This window comes from Eucyclogobius newberryi, unplaced genomic scaffold (assembly GCF_026437365.1).
Source record: "Eucyclogobius newberryi isolate DKJ021-1_F unplaced genomic scaffold, fEucNew1.0.hap1 SCAF_20, whole genome shotgun sequence".
In the NCBI taxonomy this organism is placed as follows: Eukaryota; Metazoa; Chordata; class Actinopteri; order Gobiiformes; family Gobiidae; genus Eucyclogobius; species Eucyclogobius newberryi.
The window spans coordinates 4,704,601-4,728,012 of record NW_027315835.1 but is presented as its reverse complement, the minus strand read 5'-3'; the positions used below and the strand labels follow the sequence as shown (position 1 = coordinate 4,728,012).

At 41.2% G+C, this 23,412-nt stretch overlaps 1 protein-coding gene across 1 annotated transcript; it reads left to right on the top strand.

The window, feature by feature from the left end:
* Positions 1 to 1,175: 1,175 nt before the first annotated feature.
* tbata (thymus, brain and testes associated) lies at positions 1,176 to 22,852 on the top strand. Its single transcript, XM_072456806.1, has 8 exons — positions 1,176 to 1,356; positions 10,344 to 10,499; positions 10,574 to 10,662; positions 15,195 to 15,362; positions 17,136 to 17,217; positions 20,529 to 20,670; positions 20,750 to 20,787; positions 22,779 to 22,852. The coding sequence occupies exons 1-8, from the start codon at positions 1,176 to 1,178 to the stop codon at positions 22,850 to 22,852; spliced, it is 930 nt and encodes a 309-aa protein (XP_072312907.1).
* The last annotated feature ends 560 nt before the right edge of the window (positions 22,853 to 23,412 follow it).

Genomic DNA, 23,412 nt, shown 5'->3' with positions numbered 1-23,412 from the left:
CCTGGCAACAGAAGAAAAAACAGAGTTTATTGTAAATGCCACTTGAGCAGCTGTGGACGAGACGCTCCTGTTTCCCCGACACTTTCAGGTGATTTATAATTACTTTTATTCTATATTTGCTCTGATTCTCACTTCCTCCTCAGTTCAGCTTTTATATTGTCGTAGTTTAAGTTCAGTTCATTCAAAATGACTCAAGAGGAAACAGGCCTGAGCCATGTAGAACGAGCTAAACTTCTACTGCAGTATTTGCGCTGATATACTTTCAAATCACACGTATAAAGTAACGACCCGATCAAAGTCACAATAATGACTTGTTTGGATGCGACATGTGACTTCTGAGGCAGCGTTTAAACTTTAAAGTGCATATTACTGTATTTTACGCACATTTTGACATAAATATATCACATCTGAAAGTAACGTGCCATAAAGATAATGTTATATTCATTTAATGTCGACAGGAAACGTTTGTCCCCTCCTCCTTCCTACTTCCTCCCTCCTGTTTCCTCCCTCCTACTTCCTCCCTCCCATTGCCTGCCATGTTCCACAGTAGAGCATTAGACATAGGCCTAAATTTGAGGCAAAACTGTTGACCCTTGTGTTGTTCTGACTCTTGTGTTGTTCTGACCCTTGTGTTGTTCTGACCCTTGTGTTGTTCTGACCCTTGTGTTGTTCAGACCCTTGTGTTGTTCAGACCCATGTGTTGTTCTGACTCTTGTGTTGTTCTGACCCTTGTGTTGTTCAGACCCATGTGTTGTTCTGACCCTTGTGTTGTTCTGACCCTTGTGTTGTTCTGACCCTTGTGTTGTTCTGACCCATGTGTTGTTCTGACCCTTGTGTTGTTCTGACCCATGTGTTGTTCTGACCCTTGTGTTGTTCTGACCCTTGTGTTGTTCAGACCCTTGTGTTGTTCAGACCCATGTGTTGTTCTGACTCTTGTGTTGTTCTGACCCATGTGTTGTTCTGACCCTTGTGTTGTTCTGACCCTTGTGTTGTTCTGACCCTTGTGTTGTTCTGACCCATGTGTTGTTCTGACCCTTGTGTTGTTCTGACCCATGTGTTGTTCTGACCCTTGTGTTGTTCTGACCCTTGTGTTGTTCTGACCCTTGTAGCTTGGCGCTCCTGACCTTTTCATCTCCACATTTCGGATGTGTCCAAATTGAATTCTCGGCTGGAGCATGTCGTCGTCCCGCAGCCCGCACCCAGGGGGCCGCACCGGGGCGTCGACCAGCACGGGGGCGTCGAGCGCGGACCTGCCCCGCCTCATGTCCCGGAGCAGCGCACGCTTCGGTACTCTGAGCCATCACTCGTTTTTCTCCAGACACAACCCCCACCCGAGCCGCGTCCGGCACATCCAAGGTACGCAACGCCGGCATCAGCCCAGTCGGATCACGTAAAGGCGCAAACGTAAACGCTGTGTTTTAGTGACTTATATAGAGTACGGAATGGACCCATGACTTACCATCGCGTTTAGCTTCGTTGACGCTTGTTGCATTAATCCTGTTCACATGTTTCTTTGGCGAAACAAACGTTGAGCAAGCTAGCTTTTGTTTATTTTCCCACGTTCATTCCTTTTGCTGCCAGTGCATGTCGTGCTAACACCAATCCTGATCCAAGAAAGGCCTGAGAGGTGACACGTGCGGTCGGCTTCATTTATACAGCGATACTGACAGAGGTATTGAAAGGTATCGATACTCGTTCAAAAATAATAATACTTCACATATTTAGTTTAATATGTTATAATAAAAATATGTAATATTTTTTTTATATTCTAGGTTTCCTGCTCATGTCTTTACTGTTCATATTAGTTCAAGCAGCGTTGTAATTGTAATCATTTTAGTGCAAAACTCATTGGTATCGGATCGATGTATCGGAGCGATATATCGATCGACTAAAACAATCGGTTACTACATAACGACATCACATTTACTACATTACATTACTAACGAGCGGCACAATATGTGGGAATTTAAATATGCGTTATTTTTACGTTCTAAAAGTGAAAGTACAAGAGCATGTTTAAAGGACAGTGTCTATACTTTGTCCTTTAAGTGCACGTCTGACCTCTCCGGGTGCAGTTCCACACGGCGGCCTGTAGGGGCAGAACATGGCGGGCTTTTAGCTGCGTATTGGGCCAAATCAGATTAAGAATGTGAGATTATGATAGTTAGCATTAGCTTTGAGTCTCTGAGGCTGTGACAGAGAGAAAAGAGCGGGAAATGGACTAATATCTAATCGACCCAAAGTCACCAGCGTCAGACGATTCAGAAAATCATTTTAAAAAGGAGGAAACATTAGAACGATGATATTACGTCTGTGTGAGATGTGAGGCGGCGGGTGGAGGTTTGTGCCTGAAAGTTGTTTCCCTCTGGCAGGAGTTTAACGCTATCAACTCAACACAATTGTACAAACATTCAACATGTCCGATGTTAGAACAAACGGCAGAATCAACTTATTTTACATAGAAATCTACAGCAAATATCAAATATCTGTACTCGCCCAAAACACTACTCGTGTTGTGTGTGTGTAAGTGTGTTGTGTGTAAGTGTGTTGTGTGTGTGTGTGTTGTGTGTGTGTAAGTGTGTTGTGTGTAAGTGTGTTGTGTGTGTGTGTGTTGTGTGTGTGTAAGTGTGTTGTGTGTGTGTAAGTGTGTTGTGTGTAAGTGTGTTGTGTGTGTGTGTGTTGTGTGTGTGTAAGTGTGTTGTGCGTGTGTAAGTGTGTTGTGTGTGTGTAAGTGTGTTGTGTGTGTGTAAGTGTGTTGTGTGTGTTGTGTGTGTGTGTGTGTGTTGTGTGTGTGTGTGTGTGTTGTGTGTGTGTGTAAGTGTGTTGTGCGTGTGTAAGTGTGTTGTGCGTGTGTAAGTGTGTTGTGTGTGTGTAAGTGTGTTGTGCGTGTGTAAGTGTGTTGTGCGTGTGTAAGTGTGTTGTGTGTGTGTAAGTGTGTTGTGTGTGTGTAAGTGTGTTGTGTGTGTTGTGTGTGTGTGTGTTGTGTGTGTGTGTGTAAGTGTGTTGTGTGTGTGTAAGTGTGTTGTGTGTGTTGTGTGTGTGTGTGTTGTGTGTGTGTGTGTGTGTGTGTGTGTCTGTGTTGTGTGTTGTGTGTGTGTTGTGTGTGTGTTGTGTGTGTGTGTATGTGTGTGTGTGTGTTGTGTGTGTGTGTGTTGTGTGTGTGTGTGTGTGTGTGTGTGTCTGTGTTGTGTGTTGTGTGTGTGTGTGTGAGGATGAGAGAAGATGGAGAGAGGATGAGAGAAGATGGAGAGAGGATGAGAGAAGATGGAGAGAGGATGAGAGAAGATGGAGAGAGGATGAGAGAAGATGGAGAGAGGATGAGAGAAGATGGAGAGAGGATGAGAGAAGATGGAGAGAGGATGAGAGAAGATGGAGAGAGGATGAGAGAGGATGAGAGAAGATGGAGAGCAGACGTGCCTCCTCTGCACCTCAGCGGGACGGTCCTGCTTAGATAAAGGGAAATAAATAAAGCTTCGTTTGAGAGTAACTTCCTGCTTTTGTTGTCATCAGCTCCGTGCAGACGTTAGCGACATTAGTGTAGCAGTGACATTAGCGACGTTAGCGACGTTAGCGACATTAGTGTAGCAGCGACATTAGCGACGTTAGCGACGTTAGCGACATTAGTGTAGCAGCGACATTAGCGACGTTAGCGACATTAGTGTAGCAGCGACATTAGCGACGTTAGCAACATTAGTGTAGCAGCGACATTAGCGACGTTAGCGACATTAGTATAGCAGCGACATTAGCGACATTAGCGACGTTAGCGACATTAGTGTAGCAGCGACATTAGCGACGTTAGCGACGTTAGCGACATTAGTGTAGCAGCGACATTAGCGACATTAGTGTAGCAGCGACATTAGCGACGTTAGCGACATTAATGTAGCAGCGACATTAGCGACGTTAGCGACATTAATGTAGCAGCGACATTAGCAACGTTATCAACGTTAGCGACATTAGCGTAGCAGCGACATAAGGAGGCGCGAGTGGACGGATAGAAACTAAAGGCAAAATGACACAATTACTTTCTTATTTTAATGTAAAGTCTTTGAACCATAAGAATTATAATAATATTATAATAAGAATTATAATATTATTATAATTCTTCCACTTGATGTCACAATGTTTTGACCTCCAGATCTGCAGCGTTTGGGGAGGAAGCCTCCTCCAGGCAGATTCTTCCCTCCTTCCTCCCTCCTTCCTCCTACTTCCTCCCTCCCCCTTCCTCCTTCCTCCTTCCTCCTCTTTCCTTCCTCCTTCTCCCTCTCTCCTTCCTACTTCGTTCCTCCCTCCTCCTTCCTACATCCTCCCTCCTCCTTCCTTCCTCCCTCTTTCCTCCCTCCTCCTTCCTACTTCTTCCTTCCTCCTTCTTCCTCTCTCCTTCCTCCCTCCTTCCTCTTTCCTCCCTCCCTCCTCCTTCCTCCCTCCCTCCACCTTCCTTCCTCCCTCCTTCCTTCATCCTCCCTCCTCCTTCCTCCCTCCCTCCTTCCCTCCCTCTTCCTTCCTCCCTCCCTCCTCCCTCCTTCTCCTCCTTCCTCCCTCCTCCTTCCTTCCTCCCTCCACCTTCCTTCCTCCCTCCTTCCTTCATCCTCCCTCCTCCTTACTACTTCCTCCCTCACTCTTCCTTCCTCCCCCTCCTCCTCCTTCCTCCCTTCCTCCTCCTTCCTCCCTCCCTCTTCCTTCCTCCCTCCCTTCATCCTCCCTCCCTCCTTCCTTCCTTCCTCCCTCCTTCCCCTTTCCTTCCTTCCTCCCTCCCTCCCTCCCTCAAACACGACCTTCTTTTCATATGAAAGTCTTAAACCAGATGAATAACGATGAGTTCAAGTTTGTGGATCTGGAAATCTCCCACAGAGTCACATATACCCACCATCTGAAGAATAATACATAATGCATCATAATAATAATACAAAAAAATAACAATAATTAAAAATAACAACAACAATAATAATAATACATCATAATATTACATAAAATATATCAATAATAATATAATAATAATAACAACAATAATAATGAATAATATAATAATAATATCAATAACAATACATCATAATATTACATACAAATATATCAATAATAATGAACCATATAATAATAATAATAACAATTATTATAAAGTAATAATCATATAATACATGCAAATTCATAATAATTAAACAAATAATACATAAACATATCACAATAATAGAAAATATAATAATGATAATAATAATATATTGGTTTCAAATTGCATTTAAACTTTACATTATGAAGGACAAACACAGGACAAAATTATAACAGAATCAAAGCCTCGAACACGACTTATTAACAACGTTCTATTTAGAGAACAGTAAATAAACAATGTAAACAAATGGAGTCAGTTTTGGTCGGCACAACAAACACATTCATTTATCACGAAGCTGTGGAAGGAGGTGTGTTTCTTGCTCTTCATTCGCTCCTTGGCTGTGGCGTGTGGACCAGTTGTTGTCATGTGACTGCGGTTGCCAGGCGCCCATCAAAACAAACATACACAACAAAACCGTGATGACACTCGACGCTCGTCCTCGCGGTTTTAACGGCCACGAAACGCACAAGTGACTTTAGCTCGATGCGCGGGGGTGAGCGACAGACAGACATACGTCATTCTCCGTATCACATCCACTGTCCGCTGAGGCTTCTTTTAAACACTTTTATTCATTTTCTTCGTCACTTTTCTGCCGCTTTTCTCGTGGCGGTGACATCACTTTGCCCACGCATTCTTCTTGGGAGCGCGCGCCTCTCCACAGATCTGACCCGTCACTTGAATATATAAACAAGACAGTGATGTAGCAAAGGGAAGGTCGTGGAAAGTGACAAAGTACAAAGGTAAAATCCTGTACTTTAGGTATTTCTACTTTGCTTTAGATACTTTTATAGTGCTTACTTTTCACTTTTACTTCACTTATATTTGAGAGGAAGTATTTGTACTTTCTGTTCTACTACATTCTTCAACAGGACAGTACTTTTATTTGCTTTTTGAGATGAAGCAAACCAAAATGTATGAATAAAAACAATTACAAAACTAAAATATGCAGTAAAAAAAAAAATATATATATATATATATATATATATATATATATATATATATATACTTTTGAGGCTTTAATAGTTCTCAAAATCTGTCTGAAATACTTTTACTTTTTACTCTAGAAATAAAAGAGGTGCTTCAAAACTTTTACTTATATGGCATTGTTTGGTGAGTTTGTTCCTGCGGTGGATAAATACAATAGTTTTTCATCGGTCGAGTTGCAGTTTGTGAAGAAAATTCGACAAATAAAAGTTGAAAATTACAGGAAGAAGAGCTTCTGAATTCCTCTGTGATGTCATCAGAAAGCGCCGCTCCATCAAAAAATGCAGAGAAAGTTTGCCCTCAACTTACACCTTTTTACGACAAAATAAAGGTGTTGTCGGGTGTAATTGTTTGTCAAATTGCAACTATTGTACGATTTAAACTGATTTCGTCCCTTGTTTACAGTCTGGTTGCTAAGTAACAGTCGTAGAATCACCTCTGTCATATTTACTGACCGTGTCAAACCAGGAAGTGACATTATAAACGTCAAATTTGAAATAAATCATGTTTCCTGCAAAGTGTAGTTTAATGTGTCACATGGACTTTAAGTAAATATTTTTTTGATGTCATACTTTGTACTTGTACTGTACTTTTACTGAAGTAACAAAGCAGAGTACTTCTTCCATCCCTGGGACATTTGGAGCTCAGAAACACGTCTCATCGCCTGCACTTGGATTGGTTTTGTTTCTTTTCGCACATCTCGTTCGTGCTTGAATATCTAAAAAATGCTAATTTAATCACGAAAGCGACACCACTCAAAAGGTGCAGGAAGTACAAGTACAAATACTGCACTCTGTGTCTCAGAGGAAACGATCAGATGTTGTGCGTCTTAAACAAACACTACAATGAAAAACATGTTCACTTTGATTTAAAAATGGAAACTGTTTGGTTGGAGTTGAGTTTGTAGTGATTTACTGCTTGTTTTTTCACTCGTTGGACGTCGACCTCTGTTTTCTCTCCGCTCCTGATTTAGTCCTGGTTTAGACCTGGTTTAGTCCTGGTTTAGTCCTGGTTTAGTCCTGGTTTAGTCCTGGTTTAGCCCTGGTTTAGCCCTGGTTTAGTCCTGGTTTAGTCCTGGTTTAGTCCTGGTTTAGCCCTGGTTTAGCCCTGGTTTAGTTCTAGTTTAGTCCTGGTTTAGTCCTGGTTTAGTCCTGGTTTAGCCCTGGTTTAGCCCTGGTTTAGCCCTGGTTTAGCCCTGGTTTAGCCCTGGTTTAGTTCTAGTTTAGTCCTAGTTTAGTCCTGGTTTAGTCCTGGTTTAGTCCTGGTTTAGCCCTGGTTTAGTCCTGGTTTAGCCCTGGTTTAGCCCTGGTTTAGTTCTAGTTTAGTCCTAGTTTAGTCCTGGTTTAGTCCTGGTTTAGTCCTGGTTTAGCCCTGGTTTAGCCCTGGTTTAGTTCTAGTTTAGTCCTAGTTTAGTCCTAGTTTAGCCCTGGTTTAGCCCTGGTTTAGTCCTGGTTTAGTCTTGGTTTAGTCCTGGTTTAGTCCTGGTTTAGCCCTGGTTTAGTCCTGGTTTAGCCCTGGTTTAGTCCTGGTTTAGTCCTGGTTTAGCCCTGGTTTAGTCCTGGTTTAGCCCTGGTTTAGTCCTGGTTTAGTTCTAGTTTAGTCCTAGTTTAGCCCTGGTTTAGTCCTGGTTTAGCCCTGGTTTAGTCCTGGTTTAGTCCTGGTTTAGCCCTGGTTTAGTCCTGGTTTAGCCCTGGTTTAGTCCTGGTTTAGCCCTGGTTTAGTCCTGGTTTAGACCTGGTTTAGTCCTGGTTTAGACCTGGTTTGGACCTGGTTTAGTCCCTGTTTAGACCCAGTTTTCCCATGTACTTGTTCTTGTTCTTGATCTTGTTTGTTGTGGATCTTTGATCTAGTTCATTTTTCTGTTTCATATTTCAGTTGTATTTTCCTGTCGAGCGATGAGATGAAAGCGAAACAGAAGTGACCTCCTCCCAGGGGTCATTCTTCTGCCTAATCCCAGGGGTCATAATCCCAGGAGTCATTCTTCTGCCTAATTCCAGGGGTCATAATCCCAGGGGTCACAATCCCAGGGGTCACAATCCCAGGGGTCATAATCCCAGGAGTCATTCTTCTGCCTAATTCCAGGGGTCATAATCCCAGGGGTCACAATCCCAGGGGTCATAATCCCAGGAGTCATTCTTCTGCCTGTCACGTGACCTCGAGCCGTCACTCAGAGTTGACGGTTTGGCCCAAAGCAGAATGTCCCGCCAAACGTCCCGCGGGTGCAGCTATTTCAGGGCAAGAGGAGGCATAAGAGTCTGGGAGACATTCAGTTCTCAGTGGACCTGCAGTAATTGGCGTATGAGAAGAGCGCCCCCCGCGGGCACCCAAGGGACCCGAGGGACCCAAGGGACACGCTTTTTATCGTCTGGACGAGACTCAAGTGTTTGAAGAGGTTTTAATGAAGGAGGTTTTCTCAATAGAATTATTTTTGCTTTGAAGATGAAGAACTGTAATCGTTTGTGGACCAAACAAACTATGACTAAATATATTTTAATATATTTATGCATTTATTTTTTCTTCAATTGAAAAGAGCGTTAAGTTTCAACCGCCGTAAAAAAAATTAAGAATTCAAGGTAAAAGGTGAAGATTTTGAGTGAAAAGGTCAAATATAAACAGGAAGTTGAAACTCCTGAATATCGACCGTTGCCATAGTGATTAACAATTCGAATGACACCAAACGTCATTATCATTTTTTTATGTTTAGGATTTCACTTCCTGGTTGTAATTGATGACATCACACTAGGAAATTACCCAGCAAACACTGGGCCAAAACTCATCTAATGTGATTTATTCAAAATATGACAAATAAAAATATATGAGAGCGACTTTATTTTGTTCAATTCATGTTTAAAGAGTCAAAAAAAGTTGTTTCTTTGTGTAAATTCTGCATAAACTTTGACTGGAATGAGTGTCCCTGGTGTGATGTCACTTCCTGTCCCTGCTGTGATGTCACTTCCTGTCATCATTTTCTACAGATTTTTCAACGTTTTCTCCACAAATACCTGCTCGATCGGTGTAAAACTATCATTTATATGTACAACAGGTAAAAACACACAGAATAAAGTCAACTTTAGAACATCGTACAAACCCGTCCCACGTCACTTTAAACTGTCTCCATGGAAACAAGCGAGTTCTCCATGGAAACAAGCGAGTGACGCCACGAGGCCGAGTGACAGCGGAAAATCTGCAGAACAATGACAACGACGTCCCTGTGTTTTATCAGGGCTTTTATTTAACAAGAAAACCACGTGTGAGCGAATAAATGCCAAATAGGAAGGTTTAATGCCGCACTCTGGAACATTCCGGGTAAAGCAACGACATCTCACCACTGTAAAATGTCAATATTGAAGTTATGAAGACAAAATAAATAAATCATACATCTCGAATGACTTGAGTCCAGTGCGAGTCACAGTCATTTAAAGACATGTGCAAATTGTGGCTCGCGGGCCGAATGCCGCCCTCTGACCCGTTGTTGTCGGGCCGCTCGCTTCTCGACTCGATGGACGAACATTTCTTTACTCGATGATGACGTCACGATCGTTCTGTTTACGTGAGAGACTTTATGATGACGAGCGTCTTCTGAAGGTTTGACTGATCCACTGTATTGATCGCCCGTCTGATGCACTCTTCCTCCTCCTCCTCCTCCTCCTCCTCCTCCTCCTCCTCCTCCTCCTCCTCTGTTGAGGCCTGCACTGAAATAACTTTAGACATGTCTAAAAAATTCAGTGTAAAAATTTTACACTGAATTTTTTAGACACTGAATTTGAAAATGGGACAGAATCTACAAGAGACAAACTCCAGATGTTGCTCTCTGTCTTAGGGTTTGGGTGTTTTTCAGATTTTTTTGTGTGTTTTTGAGTTCTATTCTATTGAATATAAAACAAGAACAAAATCTCTCCGTCAATTTTTTATTTAAAATTTTGTAAAAGACTTTTTGTGTCAGAATCAAACAAACGCCAATTTTTTAAAAGATTCATGTCCCTAAAATGTGCAAAATTTGCCTTTTTTGACACAGAAACAGCCTTATTTTTGTATTTAAACGTTACACCATCATAATATAGACATTTTTCTTTTCCTTTTATGTGAGTCAATGACAGAAGACGTTTGAAATCGCTCTAAATGTAAGAAGTTTCTCTTTTCTCCTGCAGCGTCTCGCCTTAATAAAAGTCTGTAAAAGAAAAGAAAAGCCCTGGTCTCTCCTCTAAAGCTGTCACACGTGTTTGTTTGTTTGTTTGTCTGTCTGTCTGCTCGCCCTCAGGTCTGAACGGTCGCCCGGTGTGCACCGTTCGGGACGAGTGGTTCGTGACCTCGTCGTTGTTCCCTCACCCGCTGCTCAAGGGGAGCGTGAGGCGGGGCCCGGACCTGCCTCTGGCCCAGCGTCTCTTCGGGGCCAGCGCCAGCAAAAGCAAATCCAGTGAGACCCTTTTTCTCGTTCAAATCCACGAAACCGGAGCAGGAAAAAGGCGGGATAAAGTCAATTCTTCGCAGGTTTGCTCTCGGAGAGGTGGCGAGACGAGCTGAAGGAGCTGGCGGCGCAGATTAACATGTCCCCAGTGCAACCAAATCACCAAAAAGAGGTAAGATTATTCCACTCGAGGGAGGATTTAGGTTTGTTTCCGTTTCTGCTCTAAATCCTCTCTTCGCCAACAGCATAGCAAACAAACCAAGTGTCGAATCACGATAGTTAGGATTTGACACCGTTATTTTGTCTTTTAAACGGCATGAAATCGTGTCGTTTTGCCGATGTCGCGTTTTGATGACATCACAGAAGGATTCGTGTGTCAGACTCGGCTGTTACTTTTGACTTTTTTTGTCTGTTTTTCTGTCGCTCGACCGATGTAAAACGACGACAAACACTCGCCGCAGGTTCTGTTCCGCCAAAACCAAGTCGTGAACACTCGACGCGTCACGTGACCTTTAAGTTTGAGGTGTGTTTACTGCCACCGTGAGGACACTTAGGGCATTACTGTCAGAGCTTTCTGTTCAGTAGAATCTAACATAATAAAGAAGGGTTTTGGGTATTGTATCTTATGTAATCCTTCATTTGTTTTTATAAATAAAGGCCATTAAAGACGTCTGAAGGTTAAAGATGAAAGACTTTATCTGTGAGGTGCTGAAAGTGCCACGTGGATTAAACTAAATTGAACTGATGCGATATAATCAGGCACGTTTGTTACAGTCGTTTGCTCTTTTCTTTGTGCATAATTGTCTTTGTTCCATCGTGTTTGAACAATCAGATGGAACGGTTTACGTGACATTTCTGACAATCTGATGACTGAAGATAATGACGAGAGCACGATTTAGACCGTCGAAAACGCCAACAAGTGCATTTATTATGATTCTGATTATATTCTGATTGTTCTGATTCTGATTCTTATCGTGAGCAGTGACGTGCGACGAGGTTCAGGGCTCTTTCTGGAGTCAGATTTACATGTGAACGAACCCAAAAGAGCGACTTAAACATAATCTGAATGACAACAGACATGAGTTATGCTAAATATATCGAAAATGTATCTTAAAATTAATTCCAATCGAGTCTATTTCAAGCCAAAATAAATACAAGTTTATCGTCACTTTTACATTTGATAAACCGGATTGTAAACACTGTATTTTCTGGATTAAAAGTCGCTCCAGCCAAAAAAATGCATAAAAGAGAAGAAAAAAACATATATAAGTCGCACTGGAGTATAAGTCGCATTTTTGGGGGAAATTTATTTGATAAAATCCAGCACCAAGAACAGACATTTAATCTGTAAATGCAGTTTAAAATAATGACAGATGAGAGAACATGGTGAATAGGTGTACGTATGCTAACGCTAACACCTTCAGCTACATGACGTATGCTAACGCTAACACCTTCAGCTACATGACGTATGCTAACGCTAACACCTTCAGCTACATGACGTATGTTAACGCTAACACCTTCAGCTACATGACGTATGCTAACGCTAACACCTTCAGCTACATGACGTATGCTAACGCTAACACCTTCAGCTACATGACGTATGTTAATGCTAACACCTTCAGCTACATGACGTATGTTAACGCTAACACCTTCAGCTACATGACGTATGTTAACGCTAACACCTTCAGCTACATGACGTATGCTAATGCTAACACCTTCAGCTACATGACGTATGTTAACGCTAACACCTTCAGCTACATGACGTATGCTAACGCTAACACCTTCAGCTACACGACGTATGCTAACGCTAAAACCTTCAGCTACACGACGCATGCTAACGCTAACACCTTCAGCTACACGACGTATGCTAACGCTAACACCTTCAGCTACATGACGTATGCTAACGCTAACACCTTCAGCTACATGACGTATGCTAACGCTAACACCTTCAGCTACATGACGTATGCTAACGCTAACACCTTCAGCTACATGACGTATGCTAACGCTAACACCTTCAGCTACATGACGTATGCTAACGCTAACACCTTCAGCTACATGACGTATGCTAACGCTAACACCTTCAGCTACATGACGTATGCTAACGCTAACACCTTCAGCTATATGAGGCACAGACAGAACTGTGGTAAGTGTCTGGTATGTTAGCGTAACATATGAACAGTTATTCAGATAACTATAGCATAAAGAACATGCTAACAAGTTTAGCAAAGCATCAGTTTTACCCCAAATCACTAAATCCACTGAATTCTTCTTCCTCTGAGTCACTTCTAAACAACTCCACAAAGTCCAGAGGAAGAGGAAGTGCAGGTTCTTCTTCTGCGTTGCTTAGAGCCTAGAGCGCCCTCTTGTGGTGGTCAGTGTGAAAATAACACACTCCGGCTAAAAACGATGTAAAAAGGAGCAACTTATAGTCCGGAAAATACGGTAAAAGAACTAAAGTTGATTGTAGTTTATTGTAGTTTATGCAGATTCACCCAAATCCGTCATCACAAAAAAAGGTCAGTTTGAGTTTGTCTTTCAGCTGTTAAATTGATTAGAAAAAAATACTTGGAAATCTATTTTGGCATAAAAACACTTTCAGTCTCAAAAAAGAAAGGTAGAAAAAGCTCCAGCACTCGTACCCGAGGTGAAATGAAATATTCAGAATTTCTGAATTTCAAATATTGTTTTTCAGTCGTGGCATTTTTATTGCAAATAGCGTTAATATTCCATGTTCTACCTTATCATGGTTCTCCACTGGATGGCCCTCTCCAGGTGGGCAGGGAGTCCTGGCCCCAAGAGGAGTTCAAGTACCTCGGGGTCTTGTTCCCGAGTGAGGGACGGAACATGATTGACAGTCGGATCGGAGCAGCGGCTGCAGTGATGCAAAGGCGCTTTCAGCCGTATCAGTGTTTGTTTGAAATTGACTCCACAAATGTACCATATTATTCATCTTCAAATTCTTTAGAGTTGAATAATGGCACAATTCTCTGACGCTGTTGTGTAAAAATAATCACTTTTGTTCATTTATACCGACAGAGAAGCCAGTTTCTTTGTTGTCACAGACATAAGAACAGGCCCTTTTTATAGAAAACTATTTATATCACAACAATATAATAAACTAACAAATAATAATCGTAACCATTTTAGAAGCAAAATGAAGCATTTCTAGTTCAATCTATTGTCTGAAATCTAGCATCTGTGGCTGTTTTTGTCCTATTTAACTTTATTTTGTCTCAAACTTGAAGAACAGTCACACGTCAGAGAGAATGAAAAACAAGTAAAGATCGTTTGGTCACAGTCTCAATAATCGTGATGTTTTTTCTCACAATAATCGTTACACTAACATTTGATATCGTCACATTCCTGAAAACAAATACGTCTGAGTAGCATCTCCTCAGTAGCATCTCTGCAGTAGCATCTATAGCATCTCCGTAGTAGCGTCTCCATAGTACCGTCTTGGCATCTCCGCAGTAGCATCTCCGCAGTAGCATCTCCGCAGTAGCATCTCCGCAGTAGCATCTCCGCAGTAGCATCTCTGCAGTAGCATCTCTGCAGTAGCATCTATAGCATCTCCGTAGTAGCGTCTCAATAGTATCGTCTTGACATCTCCGCAGTAGCATCTCCGCAGTAGCATCTTTGCAGTAGCATCTCCGTAGTAGAATCTCCGCAGTAGCATCTCTGTAGTAGCATCTCTGTAGTAGCATCTCTGTAGTAGCATCTCCGCAGTAGCATCTCCGCAGTAGCATCTCCGCAGTAGCATCTCCGCAGTAGCATCTCCGTAGTAGCATCTCCGTAGTAGCATCTCCGTAGTAGCATCTCCGTAGTAGCATCTCTGTAGTAGCATCCTGCAGTAGCATCTCTGCAGTAGCATCTCTGTAGTAGCATCCCGCAGTAGCATCTCCACAGTAGCATCTCTGTAGTAGCATCTCCGCAGTAGCGTCTCTGTAGTAGCATCCCGCAGTAGCATCTCCACAGTAGCATCTCTGTAGTAGCATCCTGCAGTAGCATCTCTACAGTAGCATCTCTGTAGTAGCATCCCGCAGTAGCGTCTCCGCAGTACCGTCTCGGCATCCCCGCATTAGCATCTCCGTAGTAGCGCCTCCGTGGTAGCCTCTCTAGCATCTCCGCAGTAGCATCTCTATAGTAGCATCACCGCTGTTTGGCTGGATTATTGAGTGTTTTTCGTTGTGTCGTCGTGATGTGCGCTAGCTCCGAGCTAGCCCCCCCGGCCCCCGCCGCCATACGGAACGGCGCCGGTGCGCGTTTATACAAAGGAACATGCAGTTGTGGCGAGACCATCACCCCAGTTCAGGAACTATACTTCCTGTTCCAAAGGAAGAACTCATGAAACTGAGGGGGAAACCATCGTCTTACCCGTTACCCGGAGATCGTCACTTTATCCCGGCGGACATCCTCATTTTCCCCCTCCATCCCTTGTTGGGAAATGGGAGGTTTTGTCTATGGGAGTTTTTGTTCATAAGAGATCTTCTACTGAGAGTGTTTTTCAAACTTCCTATAAGTGATCTGTTCTTTTCTTCTGTATCTGCCTCTGTATCTACCTGCGTTGCAACAATGAAATTTCCCCATGTGGGACAATAAAGGAAAATCTTATCTCCTCAGTAGCATCCTCGCATTAGCATCTCTGTCTGACCCGTCATAAATCCGCCTCTGTTCCTTTCGCAGGATCGTCCCGCGGAGGAGGAGGAGGGGGAGGAGCCGGTCCGCAGACACACCCAGTACTCCTCCCAAACGGGGCGCATCATTCCCTCCTCCACCGGGTCGTCCCAGCGCCGCTCGCGCTCGCACTGGCGCCCGCGCTCCCGCCCGCCGCCGCCGCACCCACACGTCCTTCTGCACGACCAGGAACTCATGGTACGGAGCGGATCTGTGTTCGAGGTTACGGTCGTGTTAAAGGCGTGACACTGGCAAAAGCGACTTGTTTCTGAGCCAAACTCCGCACGAAATATCACGAGTTCATTCAAAAAAAGACGTAAACAAAGATGTGTCAGTAAACTATAACTGAACTATATTCCCAATAAATACATTTGTTAAAAGAAATCTTCAGCTGATTCATTAACAAATTGACTAAATGACTGCCGCTTGTTTACAATAATATTTGCAGTATTTATGACCAGTTGCTTCAAAAAACATTCACACAAGTAAAAGACATAAGTAGTAAAAAAAAATAAAAAGTAATTATGAGGAGTATTTCTGTCCAGACGCAACATCTGATTTATAATGTAAAGTTAATGTACGTGGAAGGACAAAACAAGAATTAAATAAAAATGAACAAAAACAAAAATGGATGGACTAGAAAAATGCAGCGGTGCAAGAAACACAAATGTTAAAATAATTACATTTTGTCGGAATAAAGAATTTGCAACTTGTAGATTTAAAGGCGAGATATATCAATACTTTTACTTTTACACTGTCAAATGTAGGAAAAGGTTACTCAAGTAAATGTAACTGTGCACTACCCACCTCTGTAATAGGACAGACAAAAAATGGTACGTAACAGTTAAAGTATTTCCAAATATTAAAGATTACAGGGAACTATTTGGTGTAGGAACATGTGAAGGGAAAGTACACAGCCCTGTGGAGAACCCTTTACACTGCCACTGGTGTGTCACAAAGCCAGAGCAGGAGGATGGAGTTACTCTTAGTTACTCTTGGTGGTATTCAGAATCAGAATACAGTTACTTTAAACAAAAGGAACGCAGTGGGTACAAACTGCACAGTATTAGTGAAAAACATGGAAAACGCAGAGTGCATTGTCTGATTTTTGGACCTTTAATATCATTTAAATTATATGTAACATCAGAGGAACTTAAGTAGAACTAAATCAGACGATCCTGCTGTTTGTTTTCACACGTCGTTTCAACAATATTAAATTCTCAAAAAATAATGACAATAATCAGATTTTGAGTGTGAGTGTGATCATAGCCTGCCAGAAATAAGTGCATAGCAACCGGCGAAAAAACATTTTCAATCCTCTGTTGCTGTTTTTCATTCAAATACAAAGCAATTTAATGTGAATATATTTGAAGTATTCCGTTTTCTGATTGGACAATAAACGTTTTAATCCAGGTCTGGAACTATTCAACACGGCCCATACATTTATACTATCTATTATCATTGTGTACTGTTACTTCAAAACAAAATTAATACAAATATAATCTAGAGAAAGGTGTGGAGTCGGGCGGGGCAGAATGTAGATAGTGTTGTGTCGTATGTAATTTGGAATATTTATTGTAAAAAGAAAAAAAAACGCAACTTTTTTGATTCATTTTCTGGTCATGAAATCTCAGCGAATCTCTCTAAAGACGCGGCAGTAAAACGCCCCCCCTTGGCTGCTTTGGCGTGATGAAAAAGTTAAATCCGCCTCACCGCTTCCAAATGTTGTGGAATATTAATATTTTGCCTGAGGTTCATTTCCACAGTCGAATGTGAGGAGCCAGAGAAGAGCCCAGCGGGGGCCCGAAAGTCCCCGTCTTTTCAAAGCACAGTTACTCACACTATGGAGACTCTGGACTTACGCCCTGAGGGGAGCTGGGGCGGGCTTTGAAAACCAGGAGGAGACGGGAGGAGGCGTTAATATTGTGCTTTTTAATGATGTTCTTTTCTGGGTGTGTTTGTGGTGAACAGGTGCTGGAGCTGCTCTGTCAGATCCTTCAGACCGACTCGTTCTCCAGCGTCCAGCACTGGCTCCTGCTGGCCGGGCCCCGAGGTGAGCGGGAGCGGAAGTTGGGGATTAAATGTTGTTTTTGTCCATTTAAAAAGAAGTCGATGTAATCCCTCATTCGTCCAGGCGTGTTCCATAGTGGAAAAAGCTTCAGTTGTAGTCATCTGGACTCAGTTTGAAAAAATAGACGTTTCGACTCTCATCCAAGACAATGACTCTTGGATGAGAGTCGAAACGTCTATTTTTTCAAACTGAGTCCAGATGACTACAACTGAAGCTTTTTCTACCATTTAAAAAGAAAACACTATTATTCTTCATAATGGACAAAATGGACAAAATTTTTGGATGCCACCCCTTATTTTGATCATTTACTTATTTTGTGCTCGTTTGATCTGTTTTATATTTCATTTTATTATTGTTTTTGGCGCTTTTTTGTTTGTTAAATAATAAATAGTTGAAAAAGGAAAAAAAATACCTAATGTATCTTATCACGTGATCTATTAAAGGGATAATAGAGGATTTTTGGCTACGCGCAATCTGAGTCTCATTTCCTCGTGGCGTGGACAGCCGAGTAGTCCTCCCACATGTCAATCATTCCCTGGTGTGTGTTTAGTGCGTTCCTTCAGTTACGGGACAAAGAGACGGCAGAGAAAGACTGTGTTCGAGCTCAGAAGAGACGGAATTCTGTGGAGACGAGAGATGATGTGGTCCTCGTGCTAATAAACAAACGCACGTGTAGAGGCGGGGCTGTTGGTGCTCACGCACGAGGTTTGATGGGCGGCGGCCTCTTGGAAACAACAGAAGGGTGGGGGGTGAGTGGGCGCATGCCCATTTTAAAAAAGGGACTGTAAAAAAACAGTCAGTTGAGTTCTCAAATCAGCGAAAAATTCTCTTTTATTCCTTTAATAACCATTTTAAATCAAACACAGCAGACACAAATGTTTTGGTAGTTCTCAAAACCCTCAATACACCGTAACTACACGTAACTACAAGTAACAACACGTAACTACAGGTACAACGTGAGGCCAGCGCACAAGGACACGCCTCCCTTATATTTCACGTGTTTGCCTCGATCGGAGGGTCAACTTTGCACGTCTGAAAACACAGAAAACACCGCCTTTTGTCACGTCTGCGGCAGAGAATGCGCCGCGCGTTGACCTTAAAAACAGCAGATGCCTCGACAGTTTATCGCTGAAGGTTGTCGGGCCTTTTGGTCGACAGTTTTTCTTTACTTTCTTTATAAAGTACACACATGACTGTAGATCAAAGGCCATCTTCAGCCAGAATCATCATTTTTGGACCATCTCTGGCGCGTTTATCTTTCTATGGCTCACGAACGTAACATAGACCCCGACACAGCACGTTTACGGTGGACGGTCCGAAAAGGATGCGATCGTGACGACTTATATATATATCTATCGCTGTAGAGAGAAGCAGTCGAAATACCGCCGCGGAGCACGTTTGTTTGCAGTTTTGAATGATCCCAAAGTTCGAAGAAAATGCATCGCGCTTCCAACAATTCGGTGAAAAATTGCTGGTGTTTGTCTCTGAACCGTTGGAGACAAGATGCATTTTCTTCCGCTTCAGTCTTTTCCGCACATTTCCCACTTCCACGCAGTGAATCGCAGCAGAAAACCGCTAAATTGAACGCTAATTTTCACGCAATCGTCACCGCCGACTTCTCTGAATACCTAGAGGATGTTCGCGCACAGAGAACGTACTTTTCTGTCGTGAAAACGTTCCCGTCTGACCTTTCGGGCGAATGCAGAGAGCGAATGGAGAAAGTGGTGAATAGAATATCTTCCGGTCGGCCGCAGCTGAAAGAGCAAATTCAGACGGGATAATTTGAGTTTAAAAGTAGAAATTGCAGGGGTTTCATTTATTTTGGAGGTTTTTAAGGTTGTCTCAGTCTAGAAAGTGACCACGAATGTCCTTTTTCTTTCACTGGAGAAGCCTTAAATCTCACAAAATCCTTTAGTCATTTCAGAATACACGACAAAACAGTTAAAGTGACGTAAGACGGGTTTTTATGATGCTCTAATTTTGACTTTATTTGGTGTGTTTATACCTGTCGTACAAATAAATTATAGTTTTACACCGATCGAGCAGATATTTATGGAGAAAACGTAAAAAAATCTGTTGAAAATGACAGGAAGTGACATCACACAAGGAACACGTCGATGTTTATGCAGAATTTACTTTGACAGAATTAACTTTTTTGACTCTAAACATGAATTCAGCAAAATAAAGTCGCTCTCATATAATGGTGACGTTAGATGAGTTTTGGCCCAGTGGTTGCTGGGTAATTTCCCAGTGTGATGTCATCAATTACAACCAGGAAGTGAAATTATAAAACTAAAAAATGTGCTATTCTGGGATAACATTTTTTTGGGATAATTTTCAGCTAAATTCTAAATATATTCATCTTAACTGTATTTTCGTTCAGTGAGTGGTCCGACCTGCAGGGGGCGCTGTAATGGCGAGTCTGTCACCTTCAAGTCTCATGGAAAATTTATGAATCCTCCTTTTTATCATTTTTGTCTTCAATCACGGGCTATTTCGCTGCCAGACAACACACCTGCTCGTCTCCATGGAGATTGGGTTCGTGCCAGTTTGCAGAACAACATCTCCAAAGAGCGGAGGCGGCGGCTTTGGCCCCTCCCCCTGCAATGACACATTGCAGCTTTAACAGTATCGCATTAATTAAGACTTCGCACCCAATTTCAAACGACTCATTTGATTGTGTCTCAACTTAAAACGTGTCGTACAAACGCCTCAAAGTGTCAGCGGACAAAATAAATACAAAGACCTGCAGTGCGTTTATAAATGAATGTCAGATTGTGATTACCGTATTTTCCGGACTATAAATCGCACCTTTTTTCATAGTTTTGGCCGGGGTGCGACTTATACTTATATTTATACTTATACACTTATACTCCGGAGTGACTTATATGTGATATTATTTGCTATTTTCATACTCCAGTGTAACTTATACTCCGGAAAATACGGTACTCTAATGTGCACAGATAAATCATGACAACACTTTTAAAATATGTAGAATTCATCATCATTAAAGTGACAATTGTCCTTGTTTTGAGCGCAATAATAAAACATGTTTTTTCATCTTTTAGTTTCGAATGCAAAATACAGTTTCATTAGTTTTGTTTCCCTCACATCGTTTGTATTAATTAGAGTTGTTTTTTACTGAATTATGCACGATTGAGTAAATATCCTGCTGTCAAAACATAAATAAACAGACTTATTAATGGAAATAAATGGGCTTATTTCAATGATTAAGGAATTTTAGATCAATATTGGAATATGAATGAATGAAATGAGCGTTTGTCCCGTTATAGAGAAGGAGCAGGTGACGGGGATGATCAAGCGGGCGCTGGACGGGACGGACCTACAGAACCAGGACCTCAGACTCTACCCTCACCTCCCGCCGCAGTGCCGCCCCAACGCGGATCCGACGTGGCGACCGCGCCCGAGCGACAGGTCCGAACGCTCCCAAACGTTCCGCTCGTGTTATTTCAGATTCAGAACATGTTTGACGTGGTAATCTTTCTCTGCTCAGTAGAAAACAGACGTCCAGCTCAGGACAAGACCGACCAGGTACGACCTTCATACATTTGCAGCAGCGTTTTTCATTGGATTTGGACGGACGGTGTTGTGGCCGTAATAATATGTTGTACCTCTCTTGTCACCATCTACCTCTGCGCCAAATTCCATGATTCTACGATCCGATTTTTTTGGGGCCATTTCCTATCTCTCAATGCATTTTTTGTACATTTGGGGGCGCTGACGCGCCAATTGTTTAAATTTTGGTTGGTCCCGAGAAGAAAGAAAGAAGAAGAATAATATTCCTATCCGAAAACAATGTTTCCCATTTTTCAAATATCATAAACTAAACATTTTCGGCCCTCTAAACAGTAATAATGTTCAATGTTTGCATTACATATATATATATACATATGCACGGAACATGCAAGAGATGGGGAACATGTTTGTGAGCTACTTTCTATGAGGTATTTATATTATATATATTATATTCATAGAGGTATTTATATATTGTTTTAGACCACAATTGGGCTCACCTCTTCATAGATCTGACCCATAACTTGGGGTTGGTCTCCATGGAGAACAAACAATGAGGAATTAAAGCGATATGAATTGAGATGTTTTTCAGTTTGATAGAATAAATCAATCAATAATAATATAATAATATAAATATTGTTGAATGTTCCAAACCAGTAAAAACCTTTTCTACTTCATTATGTTTTGATGTAAAAATAAATTAAAAAACGTACATTACATTGTACATTATGACTCTTACAGTACAAAGTGTCACATGAGCTCTGTAAATTGCAGTTTTTTCCCCTTGATCTATTTTTATTACTGAAATCTTCTCCTTCACACAAAGAACCGAGTTGATGGAATAATGGACATGGATGATACGTGTGAATGGTCAATTATTCACGATTATGGTGGATGGCAATTTTGAAACCATTAACCGAGTCATGAAATGCACAATGAGCTTTTTACAACACTGGTACTTCAGCTTATTTTTGTGGAGAACAGGAAATGACTGATCCAAGGATAAACCTGAGGAAAACTCAAGAAAAATGGAATAGAAACGTAAATACATGCTTTGGTTTACATACACTATACACATACATTATATATTTTTGAGAGAGAGAAAGAGCAGGAAATTACTGCTGCAGGCGTCACTCCAAATAGGGAAAAGTCAAGTAAAAAAAACAAAAATATGCAGAAAGGTGAAAAGAATAACTAATACACAGTGGCTTTGCAGTTCAGTGCCTCCAGATTGAAAATGACTTCTGGATAACAGTTGAAACGTCTCAATATTAAGAAAAAGTGCCTCTGAAACTCTTTTTCACTCGTTCCAGGTGATTTTAAGAACTGACTGAAACAAGCCTCAAAGTGAAGCGGTTCCTGAAACTTTCACAGAACAAACATTTGACTCTTTGTGAACTCTGTAGTTTTGTCTCTGATTTACTCTGATTATGAGCTCTGCAAAGAGGACAATTATGTGTCAAATTCTGCCCAGATTCAGGTAAATGTAATGAGGAGTAAAGCTGGCGTTGGAGGTTTGGACTGACGACTGAGCATTTCTTGGATAATTGCTAAAAAAAGCTGATGCTGATTCACCAAAATATGAGATTTAAGGACTTGTAATAAAAAAGGTTAGGCAGAATCCCTATATAAGACATTTTATTGTATTTATTTATTTATTTTATTCATTATATATATATATATTTATTTTATTGATTTTATTGATTTTATTGATTTTATTCATTTTATGTATTTTATTTATTTTATTTTATTTATTTGTTACTATTATAAATTTTAAAAATGTTTATGCTGCTTTTTTTAATCGGTCGGTTTGAAGTAACCCCTGACTGAAAACACGAGGATTACAGCTTTCTTTGTATGTTTTACATTCCCACAAGCTAGCTTTTGTTTACTTTATTTCAAGCTCTGAAACACGAGAGGCTAAAGCAAAGCTACTACGGCATTAAAAATAGAAATAATCACTGGTAATAATACTCATGACACATTTGTTTCCGTCTCATTTCCCGCAGAAAGACTCGGCGACGCTGAGGTTCTTCAGATCGTCGACGCGGACGAAAACATGGACCAAACAACGGACGAATAATCGACATAATCCAATGTTTTTTACGGTTTATTTCGGGTTAATTCGAGTTTTGCTTCTTCAAAAACAGCGTCGTCTTCTCAGAGAAAAGGTTTATTTAAAGTCACGATTCACACGTTTAAAGCGTCGTAACGTTGTATTGTTATTGGTTTATGCAAAGTTTTATCTCACAAATAAACAATTGTGAAACGACATGTTATTTCCATGGCAACGAGGGACAGCACTGGCTCACATTTACTTTTTACTTTGTTTCAAATTGGACAAAATATTAATTTACAGACGTTCATTTGAAACTTTAAATTTCTCACACAAACGTAGGACCCAATTACTTTAGCTTTTATTTATTTATGTATGGATGTGTTTATCTATTTATTTATCCATTTATTTATGTATCTATAAATTTGCTTATTAATCCATATATTTATTTATCTATTAATTCATTTATTTATTAATCCATTTATCTATGCATTTATTTATCCATATATTTATCTATCCATTAATGTATTCATCTATCCATTTATCCATGTATTTATCTTTAATTTTTCAAAAGATAAATCATCAAT